Source organism: Eleutherodactylus coqui, chromosome 6, assembly GCF_035609145.1.
Source record: "Eleutherodactylus coqui strain aEleCoq1 chromosome 6, aEleCoq1.hap1, whole genome shotgun sequence".
NCBI classification, from domain to species: domain Eukaryota; kingdom Metazoa; phylum Chordata; class Amphibia; order Anura; family Eleutherodactylidae; genus Eleutherodactylus; species Eleutherodactylus coqui.
In genome coordinates, this window is record NC_089842.1 from 133,474,624 (window position 1) to 133,499,054 (window position 24,431).

A 24,431-nucleotide genomic window follows, 5' to 3' on the forward strand; every position below is an offset into this window, starting at 1 on the left:
GGGAGTAGTCACCTTTCGACTTTTCTGTCATCAGGTCATTTGATACTTTTGTGAGGGCAGTTTTGGTTGAGTGCAGAGAATGTAAACCAGACTGGAGGTTGTTGAGGAGCGAGTTGTCAGAGAGAAAGCACGTGAGGCGGGAGTAGTCATATCAGTTATGGCTAAACATGTTACGGTCAGGAGCAGATTTTACCTTGTGTCACTCCTCATAGATTGTTAGCTCTTGAGAGCAGGGCCCTGTCTACTATTGTTGAATTGTTGATGAGTTTTCTATGAAATGTCTCCTTTGTCTGTCCATGTACCCTCTGGTTTGTAAAGTGCTGTAAAATATGTTGGCACTATATAAATAAAGAATTTTTATGTTAGAAATCCCTACATTTCTTTACTAAACAGTGCAATGATATACTTTTCTATTAATATGTAAAGTAAGGTTCGGTGACTCTTTAGGTTCTCTTTAGTGAAATCGACTTCTTTCTTTTTCTTCTTTGTATTGTGTTATCATTTCATAGTTAACCTGTGTTGTTATAAAAGCTAAGTTAAATAAGTTGAATGAGTATACTAAAACAGCTGATCATTAACACAAATTAAATGCCTATAGAGTTTCAGGAAGAATACACTCCAAATTTGTGCCAAGTTTTTGCTGTTTGCAATATAGGCTCAGCAAATTAAAGATGGTTGCCAATAAAGCTAAAAATGGTACAAATAAGAATGCTAAATTATGCTATAATAGAAAACACAATTAAGACGCAGTTAAGGCATACCAAGGTGTGTGAATTTATGTATGGGTATGCCCACCAAAAGCAATGTTTTTAAATACTAAATTATTGACTGCCCTTGGGAAAAAGGTATCTGCTTATTGACTTTATTTAGGATACCAGTTAACAAATGCAAAAGGGACAAAGAATTCTCTTGTCAAACAAACCTTTTAAATGAGGTATTCAGAATAAGACTAGACTGACTGTGGATATCAGCCAGTCACCAGTAGAATACTCATTAATCTGACAGCTATCTACCATCAACATAAATATTCAGATCATCTGAATATGCTTGTTTACTTCAATAAGTAGAAGGGGGACTAAACTGTCAAGGGGCAATCAGCCAAAGCAGCCCCAAACAGCAGGATTGGTTGATATTTCCAACTTGCATGGTCAACTTAGCAACCTGATGAGAATTAACCGAATAATGTGACTGTATAGCTTGAATACTAACACAAGCAGGTATTGCGTGTGCTTACTGTAAGACCAAGGAAACTCCAGCTGAATTTCAGATACATAATACATATTTTTGCTTTAAAGACCAGATCCAGATCTCTTCATCTTCTGATACTTTTTCTTTTGATGATGACATCACCAGCTCTTCTTCATCATCTACTTCCTCTTCACCTCGCTTTGCTCCTTCTCCTGGTCTTTCTGTTAACCTGTCTCCAACACCAACAAGCAATGCATTTCAGGTATAACTTTGAAGCAGAAAGAATGGTACCCTGAGTATGTGTTATATTATGAAAATCTCAGTATAAAAATGTTGTATCCAGTGTCAAACCATTTTACATGTACCAATGCTGAAAAACTACAGTGTATAAGTTTATGAAACTGATAATCCATTAAGGACAACTGAAAATATAGTATAAATCGTGTCACATGTAATTCACTGACAAGTATAGTAATATTAACTCATATCATTGGGATTTTTTTTCTAGTTGGATCTTCCTCAAATAATTGAGGTGAACCAGCCGATTGCAGGAGCTATTGTAGAGGCTGACCCATTGGCAACCAATAGGCCAGTTATTCATCATTCAACACAAGCTACATCTGGAGTTCCTAAGGTATTTGCTTATACATATATGTTATAGAAATGCAAAGAAATGTGGGGGCAGGATGTGGTATGCCGTGTTTTGTTTTTATAATAGGATTAGAGCTGGATTATAAGAATTATTCTTTGAAATACATACATAAAATTACAAGGGTATGCATGGCATTATTAGGTAAAACATTCACATATAACATGCTTATGTCTGAGAGGATAATGCTACATCTGGCACGAGTCTAGAGGCCTTGTGCCTTATTGAAGTTTTGGAAATTAAAGGGGTTCTCCCATCATTTACTATTGCTAACCTATTTTCCAGATAAGCCATCGATAGCAGATTGGTGGGGATCTATTGCTTGGGATCCCTGAGGTAGGTCACTGTCAGTATAGAACTGTTTTTGTTGCTTGTAGCAGACAGCTACATACAGTGTTCAGTGGCCCTGATTTGTATTATATGCTGAGTCTCATTAACGTGAATAGGACTCAGCATACAATACCAGCCAGAGCCACAGAACACTGTATGGTGCTGTCTGCTTTCGGTCCAAAATGACAGCTCTGTACTGACAGTGACTGGCCCTAGGAATCAGCTGATTGGTGGAAATCCCAAGCAGCGGGTCCCCACCAGTCAGTTATTGATGACCTATCCTGAAGATCAATAGTAAACAGCGGCATATAGTGTAACAATTGAGATATCTACATCCTGTACACAGATTGCACATAACTATAAAAATTGTTTTCCTTTTTATTCACTGTTGTAATGTGCTATAGATTAAAAAATTCACAAAATGCATCCATTCTAAAAAAAGACACCCATGTCAATACCTCCTTGTTTTGGTTAATCAAGGTTCCAGCTAAGTCCTCTGACATTGGAAAGAGTCAGCGGCAAAAAAAACCTAAAGATTCTAAACCCAAGGTGAAGAAACTCAAGTATCATCAGTACATTCCACCAGACCAGAAGGCGGACAGGTCTCCAGTTGCAATGGATGCAGCCTATTCTCGTTTACTGCAACAGCAACAGATTTTCCTCCAGTTACAAATCCTCAACCAGCAACAAAACCAAACTTTTTGTGTTCAAACCGTTCACCCTCTGACAACAAGGTATTTCCTGACCTAAATAATTTCCAGCTAGATCAGAATGTATATTTACAAGACCCTCCTAGATACACTAGAATTAAGTTCATGTATGTATCATTCTCTTTTAGTATTTCAGCAGATCAGGTGATTAGCTTTACAGGAACTACACAAGCTGGTGCACCTACCATAAATCTCTCATCTGCACCTGGTACAGCCATGGCGCCAGTACCCAATTCACCAACAAATCCTCCTCTGAAACCAGAGATGTTGCCAGCAAACTTGGATGATCTCACAGTAAGTGTGGAAACCTTATTATCTACTTTTCTTCAATACCTTATATAACTTATGTAACATGATTAGTTTAAGGCACAACAAATTTGCCCTCTTATACTTTCTTGTCCAGAGAACAGATTTATGCAAATCCCAAACTCTAGTTTAGAGGGATAGTAGGTAGAGATGAGCGAGCATACTCGCTAAGGACAATTGCTCGATCGAGCATTGTCCTTACCAAGTATCTCCCCGCTCGGAAGAAAAGGTTCGGCTGCCGGTGCGGGTGACAGGTGAGTTGCGGCCATGAGCAGGGGGGAGCAGGGGGGAGAGAGGGAGAGAGAGATCTCCCCTGCGTTCCTCCCCGCTCTCCCCCGCAGCTCCCCGCCTGCAGCTGAATTTTTGCTCCCGAGCGGGCAGGTACTCGCTAAGGGAAATGCTCGATTGAGCAATTGCCCTTAGCAAGTATGCTCGCTCATCTCTAATAGTAGGCATCCCCTATGTCAGCTAGTAACAATTTGTCTTGCAATTTGCATGTCCCTAATTGAAGTGGACTTCTCTACTGACAAATGTATTCAGGAGAAGTTGACATTAAATAAGAAAACAGATATAAATTAAATGTAAAAATTATGTTACCTATATTTATCATCTAATTTTCTACATAAACCCGATTGCAGCTTAACATATGTTTGCATTATTTTGCAAGGTTTCGGAATTACGCCAACATTTACGCAAAAGAGGTCTACCTGTGTCAGGAACAAAGCCAGCTTTATTGGAACGCCTAAGGCCGTACCAAATACCCCGCACGAAGAGCATTCCAGCCCCCATTCAAAGTGCGGGCTTGTTAACTCCAGTCATTGAACTGCCTTTATTGCAAAGTCAAACAACACGTGAGGCTATTCCTGCTGCACTTTGCACATTTCAGAACTCGCCATCACCATCTTATGCTGAAAGTCTTCAAGAGACATCTGAAACTACGTGCAGTGTTACAGAGAGTTCTGATTCACAGACAACAATTCAAGACAAGGACGTGGCAATGCAAGGAATTGATGATGACCAAGTTCTTCTGGAGAAGCAGAAAGTGATTGAAAACCTGACATGGAAATTACTCCAAGAACAAAAACAGGCAGAAGACCTTCGAGTAGAATTAGAAATGCACAAAAGATTAAAAAACCGAAGAAAAAATGATAAGTTGAATGCCAGGATATCTATAAAAACAGAAATGGAGGAGTCTGTGACAATTTCTTGTGCTAAAGCACAAACTGAAGACTCACCATATCTATATAGTCTGAACACTGACAGAACTGAATTAGCACCAACTGTGCAGGAGCAACTGATGAGCCCAGAAGTTAACGAAAGTTATATGGTAAGTAAATTATTAGTGATCATTATAGGAAATAATTTACATAGCTATGTACAGGTATGTCCACCCTTAGCTCTCCATTGATTTCTACTTCCACTCCAGTTTCTCACAATACAGATTTGTACATTATGACAGCCAGTAGAGCAAAATGTGATTGTTCCCAGCAAGAGAAACCAAGTAATCCTGTAGATATGATATCTGTTAATGGCTAACAAAAATACATTATGTTATAGTGAGCTTTCAAACCTACTCGGGGTTCTTCCTCAGGTATGAAATGTATAAGAGAGACCATATAATTAATAACATTTTTCTCAATGCAGTGTAGTTTGTATTGGAGTTAAGTGATATCAAATTTTAAGGCTCAAGTTTTTATTGTAGCTTTTCTTTAAACTGTAAGGATGACCTCTTTTGAAGAGGGGAATACTAACCTAATGTTTCACTGTAAACTTTCCTATTCCTGTTTGTGAAACAAAAGCACTCGAGTCATACATTCAGATCAGGAGTCCTCGCCTATTCTAAACAGGGAAGAGGCCCACTTTGATCAGTTGAGTTAGTAGGCACAGCACTAGTAAAGGCTTTATGAAATATGTCAGCCAGCTGTTCCAGAGCCTCAACACATAGAGCAATGCTACACTCTACTTATGTCAGCAGAGATGACGTTAAGGGATAAAATAACAGGATCCAGTTCGAGTGCCACAGAGATAAGAGATGAAGGAACAAGCTAGTAAAAAGTCTTTGCTTGCTTTCTTCAGGGGACGATGCATTTCAAATGCAAACAGTTCTCTTCATCAGGTCTGATAATGTACAGATTACATGATCATACTTAAATACTTAAAGGGGTTGTGCCACCAAAATTACAGCTGAGACTACCATTGATCATGAGAACAGGGGTCTTGAAGGTCCCTGAATAAATGGAGCTACGGTCATGCATGCGCATCAGAGCTCCATTCATTACAATGGGACTGCAAAAGATGGCCGACCGCTCACCGTCAGCTGTCTCTGTAAGTCCCATTAAAATAAATGGAGCAGAAGCACAAATATGTAACCACTGTTATATTTATTCACAGATCTTTGAAACCCCTGTTCTCGTGATCGGTGGGGGTCCCAGCAGATAAACCTCACTGATCATAAATTTACCCCTATACTGCAGATAGTGAAAAACTTTTTGGTGGGACAATCCCTTTACCAACAAAGGTGGAGTAAAAGCCCCTTCTCCTGATCAGGTCAGAGGTTAAGGGTAACAAAGCTGCTGCAGCGCCGCTGTGGTCTCGGTGGTTGTTGTGATTGATAACATCACAGGAACAAAGATGACCACTGCAGCGTCAACTTCCCCTAGCATCACTGCTCCCATCCTGAGCGCCATAATGTCAGCACTTTAAAAACATAACACTGTAGCCTCTCATTGGCTGCAGTAGTCACATGATATCCTGTAACATCATATGTCACAACAATCACTGGGACCACAGCAAGGTGCAGCGCTGGATGCTGGCAGTTAAAGGGGAGATTCAGTTTATTATTTTAATGATGGTCGGGTTATTGAAAAGGGGTTGTCTGGTAATAGAAAAGTTGAAGCTATTAATGTGTCAATGCCTCAGGTTTTGCAGCCTCCCGCATGTGAGGTAATTGGCCAGGACTTTGAGCTCCCCATGCAGATCACAGCAAGTCCAGAAAGTCCTGTACAGAAGCCTCGGTCCTTTGAAGAAGAGCTTCAGGAGGCCATACAGAAAGCACAGGTATATTGATCAACGTGCATTTAGATAACTCAGAAATATTGAGCATTGTGCAGTAAATGTCACATTGTTGTTTTTTTTCTTTATAGATGGCCATTTCTCAGTCAATTGATGATATATTAGAAGATGAGCCACTATTGCATACAGGTTGGTATAAGGATTAAAGATAAACAAAATTAAGCCACTAAATATTTAGCATATTTCTTGGTATCTGCTATATACTACTACAAGCAAAGTCATAAAAAACTATGAAAATCCAGGAAGTTTGAATATACTACTATTACAATTATAAATGTTGACTTGTAGCACCAAGGCCCAAGTCCAAATCAATCCAAGATAAAGAGGTTGCACAAAAATCAGAATAACGAGCTATTCCCTATCCACGGGATAGGAAAAACTTGCTGATCGTTGGGGGGTCTCACAACTAAGACCCCTACTGATCCAGAAAATGGGGATGCCGTGTCCTTCTCTGCCTATCACTGCATTATCGCTTCACTCCTTTATAGTGATGTCAGAATGAATGGAGTGGCCAAGTATGTACAGTTGCTGATCTTTTCAATTCAATGGAGCTGATAGAAATATCTGAGTGCTTGCTACAGTCCTATTGAAAATGCATAAAGCAGCAGTGCTCCATTCAGGCGCCTCTTTACAGTAGTGGGAAGCAGTAAGCCAGCAATGAGGAGGATAGGAGACACAGGACCCTTGTTCTTGGGAATGTTGGGAATCTCAGTGGATAGGGAATAACTTGTAACCTCACCAAGTAATAGTGTCTCCACTGTGGCCCCAAAATGTAATAGCATGCCCTTGTTGTAGCCCCACTAAGTAATAGTGCCCCCACTGTGGTTCCACAATGTAATAGTGCCTTTGCTGTAGCTTCATTAAGAAATAGTGCCCCAACTGTGGTCCCACAATGTAATCGTGCTCTTACTGTAGAGCCAGAAAGTAATAGTGGCCCTGTTGTGGTCTCACAATGTAATAGCACCCTTGCTGTAGCCTACTAAGTGGTTTTGCCCCTGCTGTTGTCTCAATAAGTAAAAGAAGCCCCTCTGTGACCCCAATTAGTAAAATGGCCACTTCTGTTATGTCTTGCAGTTAATAGGACCCCCTTGTGGGAATATCTAGTAATTAGTAGGGCCCCCTCTGGGGCCCCTTGAATTTAATATAGGTCTCCTCTTCTGTAGGCATAGTTACTATCTAGTAGATTTGACCTCTCTGTGTCCCCCAAATTTCAACCGCTGATACTGCTTTACAGTATCTTCATTACACACACAGTCATGCAACTCTGACCATTGACTCTGCGCACTATACAGCATAACCTCACTCCTCCAGGCTCTATTACTCAATGGGCAGCGAATGCTGGTGCCGGCCAGGAGGAGGAACGATGTTATGCTGTATAGTGCATGGTGTCGGAGGTCAGGTCTGCGTTACTGTGTATGCAATGAAGATACTGTCAAGGACTCTCAGCAGCCGGAGTTGAAGGAAATGGGGGGGGGGGGGGGGGCAGAAGGCTTTCCAAAAGAAACTTTAACTATGAATCCTTATCTTACTGCCCTAAGGCATGTCTAATTCAAATGCTTTTTTTTCAATTATTTTATTTTGCAGATGAATTAATGCACGTTGACACTATCTCAATGGAAAACATACACTCTGATATCAGTCATCAAAATACATCAACTGCAGCCCAAAATAGCAATTTTGTGAAGCAGATTCAATGTTGCATTGATACTCAACCACCCTCAATTATGCCCAGTTCTGGAATCCTAGAATTTCCTGGGTCCGGAAATTACGATTTTCTTTCTGGTCAGGATAGTCTTTCGGCGGTTTTCTCTCCAGATCAAATTGAAATGCCATCTTCACCAGATCACCAGGAAAATATGTCTTCACCATCCTCTTCATCTTCTTCATCTTCTGCTTTTGATCCAGCAGACTGGCTAGAAGCACTAACATCAGGATCTGCTTCCAATTTTGGTCCTAATAGTCCGGTTGGTTCTAGTATATTCTCTACTGACATTTTCGACTCCCCAGACTTAAGTATCAACAGAATGATTGATTTAATGGTGGAGCAGTGGTAAGACAATTGAAAAAGGACACCAGACGCAAACTAAATCTCACCCTGATAAAACAAATATAAAGAAGATAATCTTTTGTTTACCAGTAGCTTTTGCTAGCCGTGGTAAGAGGGTGGAATGTGTAGTCAAATCTCAGGATATATGATCGATGAGAACGTGATGGCATTGGTCACAGCTGCTTCCTGTAGACACTGTCATGGCTGCACTAGCGCTACACAGAAATGTTTAGCAATTACACAGATTCATTGTTGCTATATGTTTATCGACAAAACACTGCTGTTTATTTTATACACTTTCACTCATGCAGGGAATAAACATATCAATGTTTTAAGAACTTCAATTTATTTTTGAAAAAAAAGAAAAAAGATATACTTAGAATTGATCGCGAATGGAATCATGGATACTGGATACATTGAAAAATCATTGACTTTCTAAAGAGTTTGAATTTTATCCCTTTAACACTATTATTTACCCTATTATTAGCTTTTCTTTGATAGTCTGTACCTTTTTATATGAAGGCTCATTGTAGATGTAAGATGTCTTGATCACAATGATCTACACTCAGTAGATGTCAGAATTGCAGGTGATTTCAATTTTCAAGTCAGACTGAAAAAGATCAATCATTGTATATCTTTCGACTTTTATGCCTTATACAGCAACATTAGTACATTGAAAAAAAAGTGTTTTCAAATTAGATATGGAAAATATGGAATATTCTTGTTGCTAAATGATGAAGTGGGATGACTCCTTAAAGGAGACACAGGTTTCTAGAAAATACTTTTGCTACCAAAGGTGGCAATCGTATCTCTTTGGGCACTTGAAAAACTTTTGATGGAACAGCCTTTGTTCGAAAAAAAATTCCTGTAGTTCAAGCAAGTTATATGAAATATAGCTCTACTGGATTTTATAGAAGAAATACAACAGTGAAAAGATATTGGCACAACTCTGGTATGTTTAATTCAGAAATTCAGGCACATAAAGTATGAAGGGCTAAAAACTGTCACAGGAACAGACATAACATTTATCAAACAGCGAGTTTCTTGAAACTATTAACACCCAGGATACTTCGGAATTTTATATTTCAAATAGGACATTACATGGCAGTGGCAAAAGCTTGTCTTGTTAGGAAAAAGAATGGGGCATACTGTATTTCAGTAAGGAATTAGTTTCACAAAAGTGAAGAACATATCCAAACCTGGCCTAGAGCTTTCATTTAAGAACAGTCTTTAGTATTTAGAGATATTTATGGCATTTGCAGCATCCTCAGTTACAAAAATGTATACGTCTTTCCCATGGTGCCCTGTGGAGATAGCGATGGGACGTAACTATAGGCATAGCAGAGTTGTACCCAGGCCTAGGAGCCTTAGGGGAACCATAAGGCCTCTTTTCCCTATATAGGGAGCCCAGTACTATGAATAAAGCAGTATAGTTGGGGGCCCTGTTACGGATTTTGCATTGGAGCCCAGAAGCTTCAACTTACATCTCTGGGGATGGTGTAAAATAAGCTGGGGAGCTAGTTAAAAAAAAACAAAACTTGTAAGAAAATTAGGTTCACCGGCATCTTATGCTATTGAATAGTTAAGCTTTGCTTTTCTTCGTTTTTTTTTTTTTTTTTTAACACAGGGTGACTATCAGGTGCAGTTTCCCCCCAAGATTACGCTGCTGCGCTTTTACACACTAATGATAATTGCTCAGTAAATGAAGGCGGAGCACACAAAAATCTCTTCCAGCTGTTCACCTCCATTAAAAGTAAACAGACAGTCATTCATAGATGAACAACTGCCTTTTTACACAGGCTGATTATTTTTTGATTTTGCCTAAAACGAACAATGACCGATAAGTGAATGAATTACCATTCGTCATTCCATCGTTGGGCGTGTTTACACTGAACGATCATATTTATAGCTCAATTAATCATTGGACAAACAAAAGTAGGCATATAGGATCTTCTGAATTTGAAATCATTATAGATACTGCAGAGCTAGAAAATTGATAAGGATGACAAAAAATGGAACAGCAGCAGAAGCGGGAAGGTTGAATAGTGGAAGATGAGTAATATTCTTAGGATTGTTCATAACACAGCACTTCTTTTATATGTGGTAAAATAAATGTCTGCAACTGGAAAGGAAGGAAACACTAATACTAGTTAAGTGACATGAGCAGCTTTTGGTAGGATTAAAAAAAAACAAAAAAATGTAAAATGAGAAAGAAAAAGTTAAATTAAGTGGTCGAAATGTTAAAGGAAAATGTTTTCCAAAAACCATATCTAAAAAAGAGAGCAAATTAGATCAACAACAACAGACATGTCTATGTAGCTGAAGCTGTAGGTTTGGGTTTATTTAGTATCAGAGGACTAGCATTTAGTGAAATTGTCTTCAGGTAGTTTAACTGGGTGTGTGCTTGAGGGACCAGCCCAGTTCAAGCGGTTCTAGCTTACTTTTTTTGGTGCAACCTGACTATATTAAGTCCTGTAATTATTAGTAGTCCATATAGATCCGCATTTCCAGTCACTGATTTTACTTTGTCTTAGTATTTACTGATCCACCACCACTTCCATTAAGTTGTGTTTTACTGTTTTTATCATTTTAGACAATTCTAAGCATTTTTTTCTCTTAAGTGAACAGACAAACCCCTTAGGAATAATCAGATTTCAGAAGCACATCAGTAATTTTAAAGTGGCCAACCACCTTTTAAGAAGTCCCATTTTATGTTCATTTCTCAATTACGTTAATAAGGATCAGGTGAGAGGTCAATTTTTTCCTGATACAGAGCACCAATTCCCATGCTTAGAACAAGAGTTTCAAAATAAAATTCTTCTAGGTGGCAGCCTACACAGCTTGCTGTATACCATTGAGTTGGATGTATGAAGAGTACATATTTGGTGAATTAAACCGGTGCTATGAATAGATTAAAGTGACCCTCCAGGCCTGGACAACCAAAAATGGCCCCATCAGCTTCTCTGACTACCTGATGCACACGGTGTATAAGTATGCATCATTAATCTAAGACACTACACCCGCCTTTATTAACTGGTGCTGCTCACATGAGCAGTGTTGGCCAGTCAGATCAACACGTAGTGTCTTTGACTACCTGGTGCATACTAATGAACAGTGCGCATCAGGTAGTCAGAGAAACAGTGCGGCCATCTTTGTTTGTCCAGGACTGGAGGGTTGCTTTAAGAGATTAATCAGCATAGAATTTTGAACCTATTTAGATAAAAAAGCAATCTTGTTTCTATTAGTATTATACATAACCTTTATTGGCAAAATAACATAGAACATGTTCTGATGTGTAATATGTACTAAAACAATGTTTTAAAGTAGATATTATAGTACAATAATAGCATAGTTAAGATCTTTGAAGGAAATCAAAAGCTAAATTGTTACAGAAAGTAGAAAACAAGACGTGTATATGTTCGCATTACTTTTTAACAATTCTAAACATTCTACGGATAGGTTCACACGTGACGTAAAAATATGCCACAAAAACTCTGCGCGCCTTACATATGGGTTTAGATGCAGATTTGTCTGAGTTGGTGTGTTATTGCTGCTGATTACACCCTATGTATTGCAAATAACAGAGTCCATGACAAATCTGCATCCAAATCCATTGTTCGACAAGCAGAGTTTGCACCGGATTATATTTTTATGCCATGTGTACTCCACCCTCAGTGTTCATATGGAAGCACATTCAACAAATGTAACTCTGTTGAATCTATGGATGTGCAATATTTCAATCCAGAGCCTTAATATATAGACAGAAGCTAGTCATAAAATGTGCAAAAAATTCAAATGGAAATAACTAGTGGATTGGCAAATTTAAGAAATTTTAAGATCAATTTGAATAGGCTGCAATATATAACGATATTATAAAATAGTTTGCTTTCAAGACCAAGAATGTGAAGAGTAAGGCTTTGTTCAAACGAGCCATGGCAGTTATAATGGATCAGTTATGTAATGGATCTTAACGGATCCCCTTGACTTAAGTGGGTCCATAGGGTTTTTGTGTATTTTACAAGAAAAAAATGACCATCCAGATTCAACCAAAACATGGAATGGACCCTAATGGGGGTTTGACCATTACTTACAGTAGTTCTATAGCATTTCTGAACTGATAGTTCCTCAGAACTAAAAGCCACATTCCAATATTAGGCCCTGGAAAGGTAATCTAGCAGGGTGGTTTAAAACGATAGAAATTTGACAAATATAAAAATTGAGTACAATAGACAATATAATGGAGCAAAATAAAAATAAATTACGATAGAAATTGGTTGCTTAAACATCTTAGGATTAGGAAAGTGCCATTGGTCTCTTTCTTATTGCATTGTATTTATAAAAGGTCCTTAAAATGTCTTGCAACTTCTTCTTCTTAAGAATATTTATTATTACAAGTTCTAAACTACTTTTGATACTGAAAGCTGCTATCAGTCATACTGTAACATGTACACTGATATACATTGGCCAATTGTCATAATTTATTATTTATACCAGAAATAGAGGGAACCACTGGTGGGCAGTCTTGGTCCACTGAAGGGTGTATTCACATGGTTGTAGTTGAGGTGTGGTTAAAACCACATTAAAAAAACACATGCATTTTTGCAGTTTTCAATGTGGCTGCAGATCTCACAGTGCAAATCTGTATTTTGAATGCTTCATCAGTAAAAGTGCAACTGCATTGAAAAGTGTTGCAAAAACACATGCAGTGTTTCCAATACAGTTTTCACAGCACCTTGACTGTGACTGCATGAAAGCACCATTAGGCATGGTTATAATGCATTCTGTGTAACTAAATGCTCAGTAATAAAGTGCTGTGAATTTATTTTCGAATTTTCTTATATCCTTGTACAACAATGAATAAATATATTGTTGGATTTTGTCTCCCTGAGAAAAAAAAATGAATATTGCTCCACCTACCCACAGTCTAATTTGTAGTTAACTAAAATCACATAGACAGATTATAGAAGACAAAATTAGAAGAAAGTTTAAGAATATAGTCACACAAGGTTATTGCACTGTGGATTTTCCTCAGCAAATCTGCAGAAAATTTGCAGTGATCAAAATCAAATGATACTGATTTCAGTTCTAAAATGCTGCAAATTTGTATCTTGTCTCCACCACAAGTATGGGTGGAGACCTACTGATGGTCTGTATCTGCCCAGTGTACCCCCACAAGCTATGGATTGTCTGCCTAGAGCAAGGTCCTAGCAGCGTGGGGAATCAGTTTTGCCTTGGATGGAGAGTTAGGGTTCATTTCAGTGTTAGGCCTACATTATTAGCTGTAAATGCTTCCATTTGAGAGCCGCATTAACATGGAAGCATTTACAGCTAATAATCGAACCCCTACACTGAAACTGACCCTAACCCTCCATCCCAGGTAAAACTAATTCCCCATGCTGCTAGGAGCTTGCTGCCTATTTAACATCATTTTCCACCAGCTTGCCCCCCGTCGCCAAGTTGTTACTGGGCCCCGCCCCTCCATCCAGCCATGGAGAGAGCGTTCCCCGCTTCATGGGCGCAGTAAGAGGACAGGAGCAGCTATCAGCAGCACAGGATGAGTAAGCCGTGAGCGGACAAGGGAGACCAGGAGGGGGAGTGGCAGGATCCAAGAGTCTGACGATGGAAGCGGGCCGTGAGAGGAGAAGGGAGACCGGGGTGGTGAGTGGCAGGCCCGAAAGCCTGAGGACAGGACCAAGCTGTCCAGCAGCCTTACCCTTGTCTCCACCCATACTTGCGATGGAGATAAGATACAATAGTATCCTTCACCCCTTGCTTTTCAAAGCATGAAGTTTAGACAAAAAAATCTGCAGAAACAATTGACAGACTGTGGATCTGAAACCTGCATGGTTACAATGTAGACTATTTCTATAGCATGTGGATAGTATTAGTTTAAATTTCATCCAAATTGAGTGTGCAATAAAATGCTGCATATTTTCTGCAGACAATTTGAATGTGGAAAATCTGTGTCGTTAACACTACCTGTTTATGTACTCTATATAAATACATACTCGTCCTTGTGCTACCGCATGGGAGCTAGTATTGCTGGCTCACAGCGGGGCGGCTGCAGGAGCTTTCTCTCCTCGTGCTCCCCCGCCCCTCTCCATCGCCTCAACATAGCAGCCATTCAGTACTGAGTAGCTGCTATTTACACTGAAAGCTCATCGTTCAGTTCATCGTCCATCATTTATGTTGCATAAACGATGGACGATGGGCTGAACGATGATTACTCAGTGTAAATAGCAGCTGTTCAGTATTGAACAGCCACTATGTTAAGTCAATAGAGAGGGGTGGGGGAGCACGAGGAGAGAAATCTCCTGTAGCCTCACTGTCCCCCTGCTGGCTGCTCTGTGTATGAGCCAGCAATACTAGCTCCTGTGTGACAGCACAGGAGCGAGTGTATGTGGGGACAAGTGTCGGGCATTGTTTGCCCGACATTCGTCCCATCTAAATGGGCCTTTAGGTTCTCTTTACAAAATCATAAGTTTCTTTGTCCTCAAACACCTAGGTCAGAGGTAATTTCAAATGTGACCTTCTGATTCTCATTATATTAAGTAAAGCCTGGGTCAAGCATTAGGCGCATACACACAGATACATACAATGGTCCCTCAAGTCCAGGACGACCATTGTAAGTTGTAAGGACAATTTTAACTTGATACAAAAACTTTATGGGAAGCTAGTTTCTGGTTTCGAAGTCCCCAAAATAACAAATTAAGATGACAGAAAAGATATAACTAATATATACAAAGCAAGTTCCTCCGTATAACAGTCTGTGCTACTGGAAGTTATAAATCCCTTTCTAAGATGAGGCCAGAAACTTCTTCAGATCCAGAAAAATATAACTGAGCCGCCAGCATCCGGTGTCCAAGGGAGCGGGTCATTCTGGCACAGATAAGGGGCAACACATACTATGTACTACCGCACTGTACTGTAGAGAGGCACTACTAGACAGCCAATCAGTGCATGCACTTCAGTAATGCAGGTGTTTTGAACAATCCAGCAAATCACATGTGCTGTAGATGTGTGCTGTTTGTGGCCCTGTATGTTAGATTTAAAGTTACAGTGGACCGGGAAAGATAATTGTATGTTGAAAATATTACAACTTGAGATACCATTGTACTTTAAAAATGTTGTTTTTTCCGCCATATATTTAGCTAAAAACACCTAGCATGGAGTGTTTAAGTTCATGACATATTGTCATATATTGTGTTTGACTCCTGAAGAATCCTGAGTGACAGAAAACTTGATGGGGAGTGCTGTGGGTGGACAGTAGAGTTGAGCTGAGTACATATTTGCCACTGCAGCATTTTTACCTTCTTCAGGACAATTGTCATAAGATCTTGTTTTTGTGGATTTCTGTATTACATTTGGTATTGAATTTCAAATTAATAGTGGTTTCTTAATGCTCATGAAATAATTTTCTATCATATATCCAGAAAATTCTATCCTACATGTTGAGTACCATTTCTATATAAATTCTTACAAATGGGAAGGCTGAACTATGCTTCTGCAATGCCACCTACTGGAATTACAGAATTCCTGCAAGTCAATGGCAGACTTTTAAACAAGCCTTGTAACAATGACTGGGAATATAAGATTTATATCTCCAGTCATTGTTGTAAGGCTTGTTGAAAAGTCTGCCATTGACTTGCAGGACTGTTGCCTTCCAATAGGTGGTGCTGCAGAGGTATTGTTCCATTTTCCCATTTGCACAGGAACATGTATGGCCTTATATGTCTACTCACTAGGTGCTCTCCCTAAGGAGTTTTATCAGATTCACATGAGAAATCTGTACATTTTATAGGTCACTTCACTCACTTTTTCTTTTATGTATGGCCTCATGTCCACGGGGACAAATCCGCAGCGGGTGTCCCGCACGCGTGATTCGCACCCTATAGGGATGCATTGGGTAGTTAAATACCTGCGGATGTCATTTTCCCTTGAGGCTAGGATTGTGTGTGCGGGAAAACGCCCGCAGCATGCTCCATTTTAGTGCGGGTCTCCCGCAGGCTTCTATTGAATCCTATGGAAGCCGCCCTGATCCGCCGCACACCCGCAGCTGAATTCCTGCTCTCTGGCACAGCAGCACAGGAGAGCAGGAGTTCAGAAAAGAAAAAGAGTGCATGGCGCATGCGCGCGCCACTCTGCCGGCGTGCCGAGCACATCTGCCGTCCCGATGAAAGAAGATCCAGCATCGATGGAGGAAAGATCCGCAGCTTCTGGACAGATTAGTAAATCTTCTTTTTAGGCCTCATGTCCGTGGGTAAGGAGGGACCCGCTGCATGATTCTGCACGGAGAAGCCGCTGCGGGCCTGATGTTCCCCGTGGACATGAGGCCTAAAAAGGCACTTACCATTTGGCTAAAAACTCACTTTCTCCAGTAGGGATAAGAACTAACATTCAGCCTATGGTGCAAAAGTACTCGTACAATTGTTAGGAACCCTGTCAGAAATCATTTTCTGGGCTTGGTGAGCCTGATCCATATGCTCTTTAACAGTTGGCATGACTGTTACAATTCTGTCCTGTAATTGTGAGACATGTTTTATTACATTTGTGTACGGAGTGGCTTGTCCTTCCCATGTTTTTTCAGCCACATCTAACAGATCACAAGGAAGTCTCCCATACAAAGTTCAAAGTGTGAAAACCCAGTTGAAGACTGCAGTACTTCTCTTTTTTTACTCCCTTAGGCCTTAGTCACACGGGCGTTTTTTGCCGCATGACGGATGCGCATCCGCAAATTGCGTGACTGGGGCCGAAAAATCGCCCGAAAAAACTGCTCCTGGGCCGCAGCTGTTCAGCGCATTGAATTCAATGGAGCCGGCAATACAGCCGGCTCCATTGAAAGCAATGCGCTGCGGGCGATCTCACGATGAATTGTCGGGAAGGGCTTAAATATATAAGCCCTTCCCTGCAATTCATCCAGAAATGTGTAAAAATAAAAAAAATATATATACTCACCTTGTCCTGGCAGACGGAGTTCAGCGCGGCCGGCCGGCAGTGGGTGTGAGTGGGTGTGAGTGAAAGCTGCCCCTGATTGGTCCCTGCACTGAGCCAATCAGAGGCAGCACTCACTCACACCCATTCATGAATTCATGAATGGGTGTGAGTGAGAGCTGCCCCTGATTGGTCCCTGCGCAGGGACCAATCAGGGGCAGCTCTCACTCACACCCACTCACACCCACTGCCGGCCGGCCGCGCTGAACTCCGTCTGCCGGGACAAGGTGAGTATATATATTTTTTTTATTTTTACACATTTCTGGATGAATTGCAGGGAAGGGCTTATATATTTAAGCCCTTCCCGACAATTCATCCCGCGATCGCCGGCAGCCCATTGCTTTCAATGGAGCCGGCTGTATTGCTGGCTCCATTGAATTCAATGGGCAAACATCATTCTTCTCTGCCACAGCTGTTACAGCTGTGGCAGAGAAGAATGATTTGTCTACTATATGTTCTCAATGGGGTCGGCGCTGCTGCCGCCGGCCCCATTGAGCGCATATAGAGAAGAGAACAGGAATTGCAGATCGCAGATAGGTGCGATCTGCGATTTCTGTTCTATAATTTATCGGACGAGCGCATAAAAAGCGCTCATGTGTCCGATACCATTGCAAAGCAATGGTTTTATAAAATCGCCAGACACGTGCGCATGCGCAAATCGCGCGAAAAAACGCCCGTCAGACTAATGCAGCAAATACAGCTGGTAGCATGCTATGGAAAAGCGCTTTTTCCTGCCCACGAGCAAAAACCAATTGTGATTTTCTACTTGCGGTGGAAAAACTGCAGCATGCTCTATTTTGAGCTGGATTCCGTGCGGACAGCTTCCATTAAAATCAATGGAAGCTGTCCGACCTGCGGCCCTTCCACAATCATTGCGGAAAGGTCGCGGGATCTGCGTTATTGCCTAGCGACGGCACGGCATAATCTGTACTGCGCATGTGTGATGGCAGGCACATCCACGGTAAGAATATGAAGACTGCAGAAAGATATATGGTGGTCCCGGCTGGACAAATGGTTGGATTCCACTGCGGAAACAGATCCGGCCGTGTGCAGGCGGCCTTTGTCAGATTTTTATTTAGCACTGTTGCACAACAAAATAATTAAAAAAAAACAAACCTTGCCGTCCGGCATTAACAGTTACATGAAGGCTTCCTCTCCACCACTTCACAAAAACAGCAGGCGACCGTACTTAGAGTCCCAATCATGTGGTACAACTTCACAGAGCACAAAGACATTCTGTCCTCAGGTAGGTCGGCACATTGACCTGCCGGCTGCTCCTTTAGTATCTACCTACTGGCTTACATGATTGATTAGCAAACAAGTGCTTCTCCTCCTGTTGCATATAGCAGCACATAAGACGAAATATGTGTCCCCTCTGTAACCACAACTCTGTATCACAATATATACTTATATACATATTTCAATACAGCGACTGCCATAACAGTAGGCCTCATGTGAGCGGAATCCTGCTGGAAACAGTCTGTGGAAAAGAAAGGCCTTACCTTTCCACTTCAGATAAACGAACATGGCCCATCAACCTCAGGAAGTGGGGAGAGCTGAAGTTGTGCGAAAACCTGAGGTGAAAAGAGATGACAGTGCTGTGAGGAGAAAACTCTGAGGTAAAACTTGTGAGGAAACGTTAGCTGGGGTCAAGTTATCTCAAGATGGTAGCAAAGTCACAAAGGACACTGAAGACGATGAGATGCTCAGCAGAGCAGACTGCAGGCCACCATGGAGGATCGGAGACTAGTTGAGGGTAAGAACAGAAGCAATGGCAGGAAATATGTTGTACTTAGGCCTCGTGTCCGCAGGGAAAATCAGGCCCGCCGCAAATTCTTCATGCAGAATCCCGCAGCGGGTCCCTCCTTTTCCGCGGACATAAGGCCTAAAAAGAAGAATTACTTACCTGTCCGGACGCTGCGGATCTGCCCTCTGTTCCGGCCGGAACTTCTTTCTTCGGCCCGGCAGATGTGCTCGGCACGCCAGCAGCGTGCTGTGTGCATGCGCCGTGCACTCTTTTTTTTTTGTGAACTCCTGCTCTCCCGCACTCCCACGACGGAGAGCAGGAATTCAGCTGCGGGTGTGCTGCGTATCGGCTTCAATAGAAGGCTGTGGGAGCTGTCCCCGTGAGAGACCCGTACTAAAATGGAGCATGCTGCAGGTGTTTTCCTGCACACACAATCCGCGCCTCAAGGGAAAATGACATCCGCAGGTATTTAAATACCTGCTGGCGTCCAATGCATCCCTATGGGGCGTGGATCACGCGTGCGGGTGACCCGCTGCAGATCTGTTCCCGTGGACATGAGGCCTTAAAGATTAGTAAATACTAGGAACAAACTTCCATCAGACGTGGTTGGAAAATCAATAAAAAATTAATTTGGGCATGCCTGGGATAAGCATAGATCTATCCTTAGGGTGCCTGCGTTTTTTTCAATGCGACTGTCCATGGGACTTTCTAATGTTAAAAACGCATCGCACAAAAATTGCAAAGCACCAACTTGCGATGCGTTTTTAACATTAGAAAGTCCTATTGAAATTTAGGTTCAAAAATGGCGCAATATAGCGATAGCAAGCGTGAAGGCACCCTAAGGGCTCATGCCCACGAGCACTGCTGGTTACGCCCGCGGATTTACGCCGTGGGAGTACTGCGATATAAACAACAAAGTTCCTGCTGGTGACCGCACGTTTTTTTCGCGGTCTCCATTGATATTAATGGAGACTTCCCATAGCATAAATCCGCAGCAAATAGAACATGTTGTGATTTATTTCCTGCTGTGGAAATCCGCGGTAGTATTCCACAGGTGAGCATTTAACAGGCGGAAAGCTATTAGGTTCAAGAGAACCTAATAGCTGCAGTATTCATGCGCGTTTTTCTGCGGCGGGAAACTCTAGTGATTCTGTCCATGGGCATTTACCCTAAGGGCTCCTGCTCACTGGCGAGAGCGACATCGGGCCGTGATTCATGGCCTGATATCACCCTCACAATGCATGTAGAACCCCTGGATGTGAGGCGTTTTCATGTGGAAACAGCCTTGCATCACTATGGGGAATCCCTTTATCCCATTACTTTCAATGGGGCTACCCCCAATGAAAGCAATGGGAGAACATTGTGATCTCCTGTCTCTGCTGTGACAGCAGCGACAGGGGATTCCTTTATTCCCTTGTCACTGAACACCCTGCCGCTGCTGTCTCTGTGTTCAGTGATGAGGGGACTCCCCACAGAGATGAAGGTCTCCCCTGCTGCTGCTGTCATAACAGAGACAGGAGATCGCAATGTTCTGTCATTGATTTTAATGGGGCCGGTGCTGCTGCTGCCACACGCCCCATTGAAAACAAGGTGAAACCCCTGGATGAAGGAATCCCCTGCTGCAGCTGTCACAGCTGCAGCAAGGGATCGCAGTCTTCTCCCATTGTTATCAATGGGGCCGGAAAATAATGGGTGATATCGCAGAAAGAAAGGAGATGCTGCGATTTTTTTCAGGCATGAAAACATTGCAAAGCAGAATGAAACCATTGAAATTCATTGGATTCATAATCATGTTTTTTCACTCCCTTTCGCAATGCAAGAAAAACGCACGATTTTCTCGTCAGTGTGAAAAAGCCCTTAGAGAGAAATAAAAGGGAAATGATATAAGGGCAGCCTAGATGGACCATGTGGGCTTTTTCTGCCATCAATGTTCTATGTGTTAAGCATATTGGAAAGTGCAGGAGAGATGTTAATAATATTGTGAGACCCATTGTCCTTCATGAGACAGACCTCGGACTGATACTTGGTGACAACAGAAATTAGCAAGAGATTTCCCTTTAAAGCAACCCTCTGGTCCTGAACAAACAAAGATGGCAGCACCACTTCTCTGGCTACCTGATGCACATTATGCATGTGTAGTCTAGGTCACTCTCACACACCTGTTTTTTACCACGGCGTTTTGAATACCAGGGTAATCGTAGTGTAACGCTCCCATTGATTTCAATGGGGCCTCAGAGACACGTGCTTGATCATGACTAGAGATGAGCGAACACCAAAATGTTCGGGTGTTCGTTATTCGGAACGAACTTCCCGCGATGTTCGAGGGTTCGTTTCGAACAACGAACCCCATTGAAGTCAATGGGCGACCAGAACATTTTTGTATTTCGCCGATGCTCGCTAAGGTTTTCATGTGTGAAAATCTGGGCAATTCAAGAAAGTGATGGGAACAACACAGCAACGGATAGGGCAGGCGAGGGGCTACATGTTGGGCTGCATCTCAAGTTCACAGGTCCCACTATTAAGCCACAATACCGGCAAGAGTGGGCCCCCCCCCCCCCTCCCAACAACTTTTACTTCTGAAAAGCCCTCATTAGCATGGCATACCTTTGCTAAGCACCACACTAGCTACGACAAAGCACAATCACTGCCTGGATGACACTCCGCTGCCACTTCTCCTGGGTTACATGCTGCCCAACCGCCCCCCCTACCCCCCACAGCGCACACCAAAGTGTCCCTGCGCAGCCTTCAGCTGCCCTCATGCCACGCCACACTCATGTCTATTTAGAAGTGCGTCTGCCATGAGGAGGAACCGCAGGCACACACTGCAGAGGGTTGGCACGGCTAGGCAGCGACCCTCTTTAAAAGGGGCGGGGCGATAGCCCACAATGCTGTACAGAAGCAATGAGAAATATAATCCTGTGCCACCGCCATCAGGAGCTGCACACGTGGGCATAGCAATGGGGAACCTATGTGCCACACACTATTCATTCTGTCAAGGTGTCTGCATGCCCCAGTCAGACTGGTAATATGCACCTTAACAGTAACCGCGTTGGTGGTAATGTGGTGGTGACTGCGGACCTAGTAGCACGGTTGTATTTTGTTGGTTTTCGGAATGCGGCCAGGATTAAGTGGGCCGTGGCGGGGGGATGGTGTGGGGGCTCTCTTGTAGTGTCGGTAAAGGTGAAATTCTTGGACTGCCACCAGACGAACCAATGCAAAGGCATTTGCCAAGAATGTTTTCCCTGTTGGAGGAGGAGGGGGATGTTTTTGAGGCACTACGTGTCCTCTCCACGTGTCCGTGGTTATATGCACCTTAACAGTAACCGCGTCGGTGGGAAATGGCCTCGCCGCCATCATGTCTTTGTGAAGCCTCTGTTTCCACACCCCAGAGACATACCATTAGCAGCGGTATAGGCAGAGCCCAGAATTCGTAACATTTCAGCCGTAGCATTAGGACAGGCCCCACTAACATATCAGTAGCAGCATTATAGGAGGAGCGCAGTCTTCGTTCCATGTCAGCAATAGTAGCACTCAAGACAGGCCCCAGTAACAATTCCGAAGCAGCAGTATAGCGGGAGCGCAGTCTTCGTTCCATGTCAGCAATAGTAGCACTCAAGACAGGCCCCAGTAACAATTCCGAAGCAGCAGTATAGCGGGAGCGCAGTCTTCGTTCCATGTCAGCAATAGTAGCACTCAAGACAGGCCCCAGTAACAATTCTGAAGCAGCAGTATAGTGGGAGCGCAGTCTTAGTTCCATTTCAGTAGCCTTAGTATAGCCAAGGCACAAGTTACATTTATGTAGCTAAAGTGTAGGCCAACCCCACACACCTTTCTGTACCATGAGTGCAGGCGAAGAACATAGAAATTACTATGATTACACTGTAGGTGAGGGCCCCAAAAAATTGGTGTACCAACAGTACTAATGTACCTCAGTAAAAATTGGCCATGCCCAACCAAGATGGCAGGTGAATCGCTTTGGTTAATGTGGCTTAAGTGGTAACTAGGCCTGGAGGCAGCCCAGTGTAACGAAAAATTGGTTCAAGTTAAAGTTCCAACGCTTTTAAGCGCATTGAAACTTATAAAAATTGTTCAGAAAAATTATTTGAGTGAGCCTTGTGGCCCTAAGAAAAATTGCCCGTTCAGCGTGATTACGTGAGGTTTCAGGAGGAGGAGCAGGAGGAGGAGGAGGAATATTAGACACAGATTGATGAAGCAGAAATGTCCCCGTTTTGGATGGTGAGAGAGAACGTAGCTTCCATCCGCGGGTGCAGCCTACGTATTGCTTACGTATCGCTGCTGTCCGCTGGTGGAGAACAGAAGTCTGGGGAAATCCAGCCTTTGTTCATCTTGATGAGTGTTAGCCTGTCGGCACTGTCGTTTGACAAGCGGCTACGCTTATCTGTGATGATTCCCCCAGCCGCACTAAACACCCTCTCCGACAAGACGCTAGCCGCAGGACAAGCAAGCACCTCCAGGGCATACAGCGCTAGTTCAGGCCACGTGTCCAGCTTCGACACCCAGTAGTTGTAGAGGGCAGAGGCGTCACCGAGGATGGTCGTGCGATCGGCTACGTACTCCCTCACCATCCTTTTACAGTGCTCCCGCCAACTCAGCCTTGACTGGGGAGCGGTGACACAGTCTTGGTGGGGAGCCATAAAGCTGTCCAGGCCCTTAAAGACTGTTGCACTGCCTGGGATGTACATGCTGCTCGATCTCCGCACCTCCCCTGCTACCTTGCCCTCGGTACTGCGCCTTCTGCCACTAGCGCTGTCGGCTGGGAATTTTACCATCAGCTTGTCCGCAAGGGTCCTGTGGTATAGCAACACTCTCGAACCCCTTTCCTCTTCGGGAATGAGAGTGGGCAGGTTCTCCTTATAGCGTGGGTCGAGCAGTGTGTACACCCAGTAATCCGTAGTGGCCAGAATGCGTGCAACGCGAGGGTCACGAGAAAGGCATCCTAACATGAAGTCAGCCATGTGTGCCAGGGTACCAGTACGCAACACATGGCTGTCTTCACTAGGAAGATCACTTTCAGGATCCTCCTCCTCCTCCTCCTCCTCCTCCTCCTCCTCAGGCCATACACGCTGAAAGGATGACAGGCAATCAGCCGGTGTACCGTCAGCAGCGGGCCAAGCTGTCTCTTCCCCCTCCTCCTCATCCTCCTCATGCTCCTCCTCCTCCTCCTGTACGCGCTGAGAAATAGACAGGAGGGTGCCCTGACTATCCAGCGGCATACTGTCTTCCCCCGCCCCCGTTTCCGAGCACAAAGCAGCTGCCTTTATGGTTTGCAGGGAATTTTTCAAGATGCATAGCAGAGGAATGGTGACGCTAATGATTGTAGCATCGCCGCTCACCACCTGGGTAGACTCCTCAAAATTACCAAGGACATGG

The 24,431-nt window shown here is 42.9% G+C and overlaps 1 protein-coding gene across 1 annotated transcript in view; it reads left to right on the forward strand.

The window, feature by feature from the left end:
- Positions 1-13,176, forward strand: part of MAMSTR (MEF2 activating motif and SAP domain containing transcriptional regulator) — a 36,657-nt gene extending 23,481 nt beyond the window's left edge. The window contains exons 6-13 of the mRNA XM_066607702.1: positions 1,296-1,450; positions 1,697-1,822; positions 2,648-2,901; positions 3,006-3,171; positions 3,851-4,510; positions 6,103-6,240; positions 6,327-6,384; positions 7,840-13,176. Of these exons, the coding sequence (XP_066463799.1) occupies positions 1,296-1,450; positions 1,697-1,822; positions 2,648-2,901; positions 3,006-3,171; positions 3,851-4,510; positions 6,103-6,240; positions 6,327-6,384; positions 7,840-8,309 (2,027 nt within the window). The 3' untranslated portion in view covers positions 8,310-13,176. The remainder of the gene's footprint in view (positions 1-1,295; positions 1,451-1,696; positions 1,823-2,647; positions 2,902-3,005; positions 3,172-3,850; positions 4,511-6,102; positions 6,241-6,326; positions 6,385-7,839) is intronic.
- Positions 13,177-24,431: the final 11,255 nt, after the last annotated feature.